An 11,184-nucleotide genomic window follows, 5' to 3' on the forward strand; every position below is an offset into this window, starting at 1 on the left:
CTCTCTTTGCTCTCCAGATAAGTAGCCTATGTATTGTGATGACACCTTCAGAGTCAATGGCACAGGCACACCTGTTTACCCCAGAAAAGTGATTTTAAGAATGTGGATGAGCAAACATTAAAATAACAAAGCACTTGGATACCATAAAGAAACTGACTTCTTCATCTTCTTTTATTGTTTTCTAGCTAAACTGGAGAGCCCGTGAAGATGCCCAACGCCACCGTCACCGTGTCTGAGTTTGTCCTGCATTGTGCAATCGAAAAGGACAAGATGACTTTTACCATCGTGGCTCTTGCCCTCATCTATCTGGTGACGCTGTGTGGTAATCTGCTGGTAATTGTGGTCATCGTAGTAAACCCTCATCTCCAGAGCCCCATGTTTTTCTACATCGGCACCTTAGCAGCGATTGATGTGGTGAACAACAGTAACCTCATCCCTCGAATGCTGGCTGTCCTCGCATTCAATGCCAACACTGTCCCTTATGGGCCTTGCTTGCTTCAGCTCTCAGTGGTGTATCATTTTGGGGTAGCAGAAACTCTTCTTTTATGTGTTATGGCATGTGACCGCTATGTCGCTGTCGTGTACCCCCTAAGGTATCCTTCTATTGTCACCAATAAGACGGTCTGCTTCAGTATCTTCCTAGTGAATGTTATTGCAGCTGCCATCCTCACCCCCTACATGGTTTTTGCTACAGAGCTTTCATTTTGCCACACTAACATCCTGCCGTACTGCTTCTGTGATTTTGTTACAATGGTTCATATTTCCTGTACCGAAGACCCCAGGCACCTCACTCTTTTGTCCAGCACCACAGTAATCACTGGTGTTGGAGGTTTAGTCATTATTTTGTTTTCTTACAGTAGGATTGTTGTGGCTGCCCTGAAGATCTCCTCGGCAGATGGGAAGAAGAAAGTTTTCAGCACTCTTCTCACCCACCTTCTGGTGGTCTGTCTTTTCTATCTGCCACTCATGATCTCTTATATATTGCCAGGAGTTGGAGTGCAGCTCTCTGCAGAAGCTTACAATGTGCTGGTCATCATAGCCATTATGGTGCCCCCCATGATGAATCCTATCATCTACAGCTTCAGGAACAAGGAGATCAAGGGGAGCATTTATAGACTGTGGACGGGGAAGAGAACAACTCCAGACAGCTATTAACGGGATCATCTGGGTGGGATGGTGCCATGTCATTGTGTTCTTTTATCTTTCCTACAATTATTGGGTTGGTAATTTTTCCTTTAGAAAAAGAGATTAAATACAGCGGGGTCATTCCACTTAACTTAGTTTATGGAGTTATTTGTTTTGATTTCTTTGTATGTGTGGATCCCTTTGGTGGTTACCATCATCTGGTGAAAATGTCATCTCAATAGCCCCATTAAAAAGCTCTATTAGAAATATATTTACTGAGAAAAAACGTTGACACATTCAAAACTTATTTTCCCCGCTGTAAGTTCCCTTACAGTATTAACACTCTTTAAATTTGAAGATAGGATGGATCATGAACAATTTCAACTGGTGGAATTACCTGCTTAAACAGTCTGTCGGTGTAGGTGGCAAGAATTAGAAGAAAATCTTAGTTATTCAGAAACTGGCCGGTAAGAATGTCAGCTGGAATTAACCCTAACCCTAATTTCCACCAAGACGGGATTGCACTTTTCAAAATGAAGGCAGGACTCTTGATCAACGAATGAAGCAGTGAAGCGGTTCTTCAATTCAAAAGCTTGATCCCTTGTTCATGTTGTTTCCCTTGTGTGCACTGCGCTGATTTTTAAGATTAGGAACGGGCAAAAACAAAATGCATGTGTTTTGTGTGCTGTTAGTATACGACTGTTTCACTTGAACTTTTGGGACACAAGAAATGTGAGATTCTTTCATGGATGTTTTCATTTTGTGTTTGTTGTTTTTTTAGCTTTCGTCTCCATTAATTTCCATTCCATCAGAAAGTCTGTTTGTTCTCTGTGAAAATATAAGATTAAAATTTTTTCTCGGCCATCACTATAAACTACATGGGTTAAGTCACCAATAAAATATTTTATCGTTGAAATATTTCATTTGTTTTTTTGTTTTTGTTCACTTCTTTAGTTTTAGTTTCTTTTAGATTTTTAGTTAAATGTCTCTCATCCGTTTGCATGTTCTCCCCGTGTCTGCGTGGGTTTCCTCCCACAGTCCAAAGACATGCAGGTTAGGTTACAAATTGTCCCTAGAGTGTGCTTGATGTGTGTGTGTGTGTGTGCGCCCTACCCGATGTTTGTTTCCTGCTTTGCACCCTGTGTTGGCTGGGATTGTCTGCAGCAGACCTATGTGACCCTGTAGTTAGGATATAACAGGTTGGATAATGGATGGATGGATGTCTCTCATCCATTTCATATTCATGGCAACTGCTTTTCCTTTTGAAAGTCGCGGCTAACAGCAGACCAAGCACGTTCAGCCCAGACCTCCCTGGCCTCAGCTACAGATTCCAGTTCGCTCTCTTGTGGTGAAGCAGCTCAACTGGAGCTTTCTACTCCTGGTAGGGTCTCAACTGGTGAACAGGTTTAGGCTGAAAAATCAGACAAAGAATGGTTCACAATGACCTTCGTGACAGCTCTACCCTGCCCAGGATAGAGTTACCGGGATCCAAGCCTGGGGATCTCGTTTTCTGCCAAGTTCTTGATTTTCAAGCAACAACAATAACCCGGCCGAGCTCTGCCCAAATCAGCAATGTGGAGCAGTCGTCTTGTGGGCTCACCATCCGCAAGATGAACGATGAGAGTTGAGCACAAAGTAGTGACAGGCATAGGAAGGAAAGACATAGATGGACAAAACCCTGGCAAAAGTTTAATGTTTTTGTTATTCATTTAGAAACTGATCACAAAAATAATACAAAGATACCTAGGATTCATTCATACTGGAAAATATAAAGGTTTATTGACATCTGTTTAATGCAAAATGGTAGAAATTATCAAACTAGTTGATAATAGGTGGTCATCTCTTCAGTTTAGCTGGGAGAATTAATATTGTAAAAAGAGGTGCCTTTTTGAAACAGTATCCCTATGCAGTAGATTAACAAATCCCTATTCCAAAACAGTTAAATTCAGTTGTAATCATGTTCATCTGGATTTGAAATAATTGTAAACAGGCCCCAGGCTCATTGTAAAGATATAAAATGGAGGGTGGCATGGCAGTATCCAACTTTCAGCTTTATGACTGGGTTGGAAATATTCTTACTTTGAGAGAGTGGAAGGAATGAGAAATAATGGAAATGTTCCTCAATGTTAACCTTAGAAAATAGATATCTTGCTCAGACTCTGTGTTGCGCCTTGTTTTGTGCTCTTGTCACCAGTAACTACTATTTTATTAGTTATCCCACTGCACATCACATGTGGAACCAATAGATAGATACTTTATTAATCCCAAGGGGAAATTCACATACTCCAGCAGCAGCATACTGATAATAACAATATTAAATATCAGAGTGATAACAATGCAGGTATAACAGACAATAACTTTGTTTAATGTTAACGTTTACCCCCCCGGGTGGAATTGAAGAGTCGCATAGTGTGGGGTCTCCTCAGTCTGTCAGTGGAGCAGGACGGTGACATCAGTCTGTCGCTGAAGCTGCTCCTCTGTCTGAAGATGATTCTGTTCAGTGGATTCTTCATGATTGACAGGAGTCTGCTCAGCGCCCGTCGATCTGCTACGGATGTCAAACTGTCCAGCTCCATGTGTACAATAGAGCCTGCCTTCCTCACCAGTTTGTCCAGGCGTGAGGTGCCCCTCTTCTTTATGCTGCCTCCCCAGCACACCACCACGTAGAAGAGGTCGCTCGCCACAACCGTCTGATAGAATATCTGCAGCATCTTATTGCAGATGTTAAAGGATGCCCGCCTTCTAATGAAGTATAGTCAGCTCTGTCCTCTCTTGCACAGAGCATCAGTATTGACAGTCCAGTCCAGTTCATCATCCAGCTGCACTCCCAGGTATTTATAGGTCTGCACCCTCTGCACACAGTCACCTCGGATGATCACGGGGTCCATGATGGTCCTGGGCCTCCTAAAATCCACCACCAGCTCTTTGATTTTGCTCACGTTCAGGTGTAGGTGGTTGAGTTGCACCATTTAACAAAGTTCTTGATTAGGTTCCTATACTCCCACTTCTGATGCAGCCTACGATAGCAGTGTCTTCAGTGAATTTTTGCACGTGGCTGGACTCTGAGTTGTATTGGAAGTCTGATGTATGTTGGCTGAACAGGACTGGAGAAAGTGCAGTCCCCTGCGGCGCTCCTGTGTTGCTGACTACAATGTCAGACCTGCAGTTCCCAAGACGCACATACTGAGGTCTATCTGCAAGATAGTCCACGATCCATGGCACCAGGTGTGAATCTACTCCCATCTCTGTCAGCTTGTCCCTAAGGAGCAGAGTTTGGATGGTGTTGAAGGCGCTAGAGAAGTCCAGAAACATAATTCTTACAGCACCACTGCCTCTGTCCAAGTGGGAGAGGGATCGGTGTAGCATGTAGATGATGGCATCCTCCGCTCCCACCTTCTCCTGGTATGCAAACTGCAGAGGGTCGAGGGTGTGGTGGACCTGTGAACTCAGGTGGTGAAGCAGCAGCTTCTCGATGGTCTTCATCACATGTGACATCAGGGCGACAGGCAGGAAGTCATTCAGCTCACCAGGATGTGATACCTTTGGGACTGGGGTGATGCAAGATGTTTTCCAAAGCCTCGGGACTCTCCCCTGTTCCTGGCCCAGGTTGAAGATGCACTGTAGAGGACTTCCCAGTTCCAACGCACAGACCTTCAGCAGTCGTAGCGATACTCCATCTGGACCTGCTGCTTTGCTGGAAAGAAGTCTCCTCAGCTCTCTGCTCACCTGTGCTGCTGTAATTGTGGGTGGGGATGTCTCTCCTATGCTGGTATCAGCAGAAGGATGGGTGGAGGGTGCAGTACTCCGAGGTGAGAGTGGGTTAGGGTGGTCAAACCTGTTAAAGAAGTTGTTCATCTGGTTTGCTCTCTCCACATCTCTCTCGATGGTGGCACCCCTCTTCGAGCTGCAGCCAGTGATAATCTTCATCCCATCCCACACTTCCTTCATGCTGTTATTCTACAACTTCTGCTCCAGCTTTCTCCTGTACTGCTCCTTTCGCTGCCCTGAGCTGGACTCGGAGTTCCTTTTGCACGCTCTTGAGCTCATGCTCATCACCACCTTTAAAAGCCCTTTTCTTCTGGTTCAAAAGGCCCTTGATGTCACTTGTAATCCATGGCTTGTTGTTAGCATAACCACGTACTGTTCTTACTGGAGCTACAATGTCCATACAGAAGTTGATGTAGTCAGTAGTGCAGTCAACAGCCTCTTCAATGTTCTCACTATGGGACCCCTGCAGGATATCCCAGTCTGTAGTTCCAAAGCAGTCTTTCAGAGCCTGCTCTGCCTCAGGGGACCACTTCCTGAATGAGCATGTGGTTTTTAGGTAGCTCCCTCACTCTTGGTTTGTAGTGAGGCTGAAACAGAACCAGGTTATGATCTGCTTTCCCAAGCGCAGACAGCGGAGTGGCGCTGTATGCGTCTTTAACATTTGCATACAGTAGGTCAATAGTCCTATTTCCCCTGTGCATGTGCCGCTCCTGGATTTTTCTTGGCCTGCCAGACCTGCTGAGTTGGTTTAACAGCAACTGTGCCTGTGGCCTTCCATTTCCTGATTCCATTCCTTCCAGTTAAAACTGACAGTTTAAACCTCTGAGATGGCTTTTTGTAGCCTTCCCCTAAACCAGGAGACTCAACAATCTTTGTTTTCAGATCTTGTGAGAGTTGCTTTGAGGATCCCATGTTGTCTGTCACTCTTCAGAGGAAAGTCAAAGGGAAGGAAGCACAACTTATAATTGACCACCTTAAATACCTTTTACCACTCGTGATTGGACACTCCTGTCTATGAAGTTCAAGGCTTCACGAGCTCATCCAACCAAGTCTTCAGCATTGAGCAGTGACAGACATTCAAATCAGCACAATGACAAGGGGACCCACATTTGTGCACAGCCAGTTTTTCACATTTGATTTAATTTCATACGACTAAATTCTGCGTCACTAAAAATCTTTGTTCGGAAAACACCCCAGTACTCTGATATTCCTAGGAAATGAAAGACATACAACTGTTATCTTTTTTGTTGAAAGTAAAGTCAATTATTATGCAGGCTGAGAGGGGCTCACAAACTTTTTCATATGACTGTATATAGATAGATAGATAGATAGATAGATAGATAGATAGATAGATAGATAGATAGATAGATAGATAGATAGATAGATAGATAGATAGATAGATAGATAGATAGATAGAATTAAGGCCCTATGATACTGTGCTTGTACTGTATGTTCAATTGGACAAATCTGAAGCCACCCTCTATAACCAATGGGATAGTGAGGTCTTATCTACTTCAGGATTTTGAAAGAGTTCCATAATGTTGTTCTTAAATCAGATTACCAGCCCTGTGTCTGGTTTATTTTTAAAAATGATTTTTATATTATTAAACATTTTATTGATATGTTTGCTTGCATGCTAAATTGAAAGAATCCTAACCCACAACTACTGGGACAGTGAGGTCTTTATCTCCTCCACGATTTGGAAAGAATTCCATAATGTTCAAAAATCAAACCACCATCCCTGTGTTTTTAAAACATTTTGGATGAGATTCTGGGCTGATATTTTGCACTGATTATATTTTTCATTGGGTTTTTTTGATATTTTCTTCTATAATACACTACTGTGACTGTTTGTTTGTCTGTCCAGGATTTTAAATCACCTGTAGCTCACAAACCGTTTGACCGATTGACCGGAAATTTGGTATAAATATACTATGTGACCTCTACTGTTTGCTTTTTGGGGTGATGATTTTTATTACTCTTTTTATTTTTATTTTATTTTATTGTTGAATCAACTCTTGGCAGCGTGCAGCAGGGCGGCCGTGTGGCGTATTGCGTATGGGTGCCATTCTCATCCCAACTACCTTCGCCGTCACTTCTCCTACCTATTCATATCTTAAATCATTCTTGAAGACTTAAGTGCCAGCTTAAGTGAAAGATTAAGAAAAACGTACTAAGTAATTGCAACACAAAAACTGACTCAATCAGTTTTAACGCAAAAAGATGCCAATGGAGGAAGAAAAGAAGCGGGTCGGTAGGGTGGAAAAAAGAGCTGCTCAGGAAGCAGCAAGTGCATCAGTCTCTACGCAAATGAATGGTAAACGTACAGAGGAAGAGTAAGTCAAGTGTATTCACTGCACGTTATCGTGCAGTACACCGTTACTGGCAAATTATAATGTACTCTTTAAGCTTAATGAAACCTATTTAACAATTTTTTGTTATCACTTATTTGTAATAAGATGCTGCAGATGTTCTATCAGACAGTTGTTGCGAGCGCTCTCTTCTACACAGTGGTGTGCTGGGGAGGCAGCATAAAGAAGAGGGACGCCTCACGCCTGGACAAACTGGTGAGGAAGACAGGCTCTATTGTCGGCACGGAGCTGGACAGTTTGACATCCGTGGCAGAGCGACGGGCGCTGAGCAGACTCCAGTCAATCATGGAGAATCCACTGCAACCGTCCTGCTCCACTGACAGACTGAGGAGACCCCACACTCTTCAATTCCACCTGGGGGTAAAAAAACAAAAGATATCAAGGATGTCCAACCATGTTGTGAGGTTAATGAACTCATATTTGACCTCCCTCGACCCAAATTGGACACAACAAAGAAGCGTGACTGCCATGTCTGTTTAAGACTGCTTGTCCACAGCCGAGGCAACCACAGGTTCACAGCACAGCAGTATAGTTTTGTGGAAATGACTACAAACCAATCGAGATTGCGCTATACGTGCCTGTCGCCAATGGGTGATGTAAAGGACATTATAAATGTAGGGAACAGTATAACTTGGCCACTGACCTGTCCATGACTAGGCCTGTTTTCTGTGTCTGTGTATAGGAAAGTGGAAGCTCCCGCTACAATAAATAACCCTGCCGTTCCTGTTTCAAGTTGAATAAAGTTGGTTTTGCTAAAGTACTGAGACTCAGCCTCGTATTTTGGGGTGTAGGACAGTGACTCAAGCGTCACAATGTAATAAATCAAACAGTTTATTCATACTGAGAAATGTCCTAATTATCATTCCCAGAGCATTTCTCAGCAAGGGAATCTCCTTGGCTCTCAGTTCGTGGATGAAGACCCTTTGCACCTGCACAAATACACCAGCAACTTCTTGTTTACCTCTTCCACTCTTTCCTTGCAGTTCCACTCCAGCATCAGCATGTCTTCTCTGCACCTCCTCTGCAGCCAAGACATCACCAGCGACTCGGACTCTTGAGCTGTCTCACTTCAGAAGTGTCCAGTGTCCACCATCATTGATGTAAATCTATAAAAAGGAAGGGAAACCACACAAAAGCAGTAGCACTGCTGTGATGCTGGGTGTTGCCCATTTACAAAACTGAGCAGAAACATGCTATGCGTACCAGGGGGCACACCAGCTCCTCAGACCTGACACAGACAGACTCTAAGCACAAGTCTTTGCAACACACACGTTTTATTTAGCTGTGGGAAATGCTTTCCTATTGTTTCCCACCTCCACAGCACAGTCACAGTACCAAGCACAGTCAATAACAGAAGTAGACAGCAGTGTCTTCTCTTCCTTCTTGCCCTTTTGCCTCCACTCATCCTCTAGCAAGCTTTCTCTCTCTCTCTCTCTCTCTTTCTCTCCCAACCCTGGCTCTTGGTACAAAGGCAGGCAGCTCCTATTAAGTGATCCCTGTAACTACTTCTAGTGTCCCAAAGGCTTAGCCCAGGAGAACTTCCAGGAAAGGCTGGAGTCCCAGTAGGTAGGACTTCCTGGTTTCTGTAGCACCCCCTGACAACACCTATGGCACCCAACAGAACTGAGTCATAGAACTCCAGTTCCCACGTGGCTCTGTGGGAGACCGTGGTGCTGCTGCAACCCAGTGGGACTGCCATCTAGCAGCCTGAGGGAGATACTGTCCTGTATATATTTTCTCCTCAGTTCACAGGCGTCCTGATCGAGCAAGTGCCACAGCTATCCACCACAGTGCATACGCATGGTCTGAGGCTGCCATGAACATGTGCCAAGTTTAGTTTTTATATGTCTCAACGTGAACGTGGAGACAGGCCTAAGCAACATTTTTGTGCATATGCACCGTTTATACACAAGGCCCCTGGCCTTTGCCATGACTTCATGGGTTGGGTACAAGTGACCCAAAGTTCTTTTAAGGGTTTGCTGGGCTCACTCTCACATCCCTATGACAGGGTGGTGCAATATGACAAGACCATGGGGTTGTACTGCTCTTTCTCAGGATCAAGAGTAGCACATTGTGCTGATTTGGACATGTTGTTAAGAGGTCTCTAGGCATTTCACAAAGTGGCTTATGCAAGAAATGGTGTACTGAGAGTAGACGGATGAGCAAGGGATTATAGCTGTCAACTTGTATGATCATTTTCCACAAAAGAGTCGAGTTTTTGAGGACAGTGTAGCCCAGTCAGTAAGTCCAACTCAACATGTTGCCACCACACATCTCATCAGGAAAAAGAAGTCAGGTGAATGAATGTTATCCATGCTGGAGCTAACTCAGATGACTCCATAAAAGGGCAGGGTGCAGTCCTTGTAAGAGATCAATTGAATTAAGCCATGATGCTCATTGCATCCCTCAAAGACTGTGTGGGGGAACAGCCCGGACACAGACAGTTAGACATGATGATATGCACCACCATACGTTTATTTACAATATATACAACTGTTGAAACACACACAAGCCAGTGCCACAGCACCAATCACCCCTAAGTCCGGGCCCTCAATACAATGCCTTTCTTCGCCGCCTCCACTCCTCTCCTCCGAGATCTGTCCTCTTCCACTTGACTCCAGCCATCGAATGGAGGGAGGCGGCCCCTTTTATACACACCCGGATGTGCTCCAGGTGCCTCCATTGTGGCGGAAGTACTGCATACGGAAGCACTCCGGGTGTCCCTGATCCTCTTCCCCAGCACTTCCGGGTGTGGCGGAAGTGCTAAGGTCCAGGGCTAAAAAGGCATCAGGGCGCCCCCTATAAGATTGAGCTTCAAAGCTCTGCACCCTTGGTCCCCATGGCAGTCGCCCCCTCGTGGTCTGGAGGAGGTGCAAGCCCTTCTCCGGTCCTCCTGGGCATCCCGGCTGGGTACCACCCCCAGCTGCGTGCCACAACCGTAATGCCAAAACAACTCAGATACTGTTCAATGAGCATACTGTGTCAAAGAAGAGACAAGTGAGCCATAAAAAGAGTTGGGGTACAAAAGAGTGAATTGTTGTGTACATTTGAGTACAGAACTGTCTTGATGAGGCAAAGATGGCGGTTTTAAAGAATAGGACAGGAAGTGACAGCATCAGGGCTGGAAATGGAAGTGACGTTACCAGAACCAGACGAAATTTCCCTTAATCGGTCTGCAGTGGAAAGAGAGGCAGGGTCAGTACACTCTGCCACCCCTTGGTCTGGCGTGGCATCTCCATCATTTAGGTTGTTTAACTGCCTCCCATGCGCACATGTGTGACAACTGTAAAGGTAAGAAGTGTACATTCACTTACTTTTGGCCTTGCTTGGATGAGGTGAGAGAGGACATGCAGGAGATGGGGGTGACAGAGCAAGATGACGAGGACAGGAAGAGATGGAACTTGATGATCCGCTGTGGCGACCCCTAACAGGAGCAGCCGAAAGAAGAAGAAGAACGAGAAGAATGGTAAAAGAATGTAAGAATCGAATGTAAAATCAGACATAGCTGTCGAGACATATCAAGGCACGATCCATGTCTGACTAATTATCTGTACTCTATACTCATGACAAATGTAAACTAAAGTAAATATATGCATGTCAATTTGCTTGGTGTGTGTGTCTAATAACAATTAGATCACAGAGAGTAACAGCTAATTGAAGGAACTTTCACACATACAATGCTCCTGCCTTAGTTTTCCTTGTGGACACTGACATTTCTGCCCCTGAGCCGTTGCGTAAGCCCAAATCCTAGATAATTAAATTCCCCTGTTCCAAGGTGCTGGCAGATTCCCAACTACAATCTCAAAGGAAAGCTTAGTTTGAAATTGTGCAGGTGAAGAAATCCCAAGATGCACCTCTGAGCCACAAAAACAACACCATCATTAGCTCAATATTTTAAGAGAGTGCAGGAACAGGGGAG

General features: G+C 44.6%; 1 protein-coding gene across 1 annotated transcript; it reads left to right on the forward strand.

Annotated features, from left to right (window-relative positions):
- Nucleotides 1–207: 207 nt before the first annotated feature.
- Nucleotides 208–1,155, forward strand: LOC120524160 (olfactory receptor 1M1-like). Its single transcript, XM_039746040.1, has one exon. It carries the CDS (start codon nt 208–210, stop codon nt 1,153–1,155), a length of 948 nt encoding a protein of 315 aa, XP_039601974.1.
- The last annotated feature ends 10,029 nt before the right edge of the window (nt 1,156–11,184 follow it).

Source organism: Polypterus senegalus, chromosome 2 (genome assembly GCF_016835505.1).
Source record: "Polypterus senegalus isolate Bchr_013 chromosome 2, ASM1683550v1, whole genome shotgun sequence".
NCBI lineage: Eukaryota > Metazoa > Chordata > Cladistia > Polypteriformes > Polypteridae > Polypterus > Polypterus senegalus.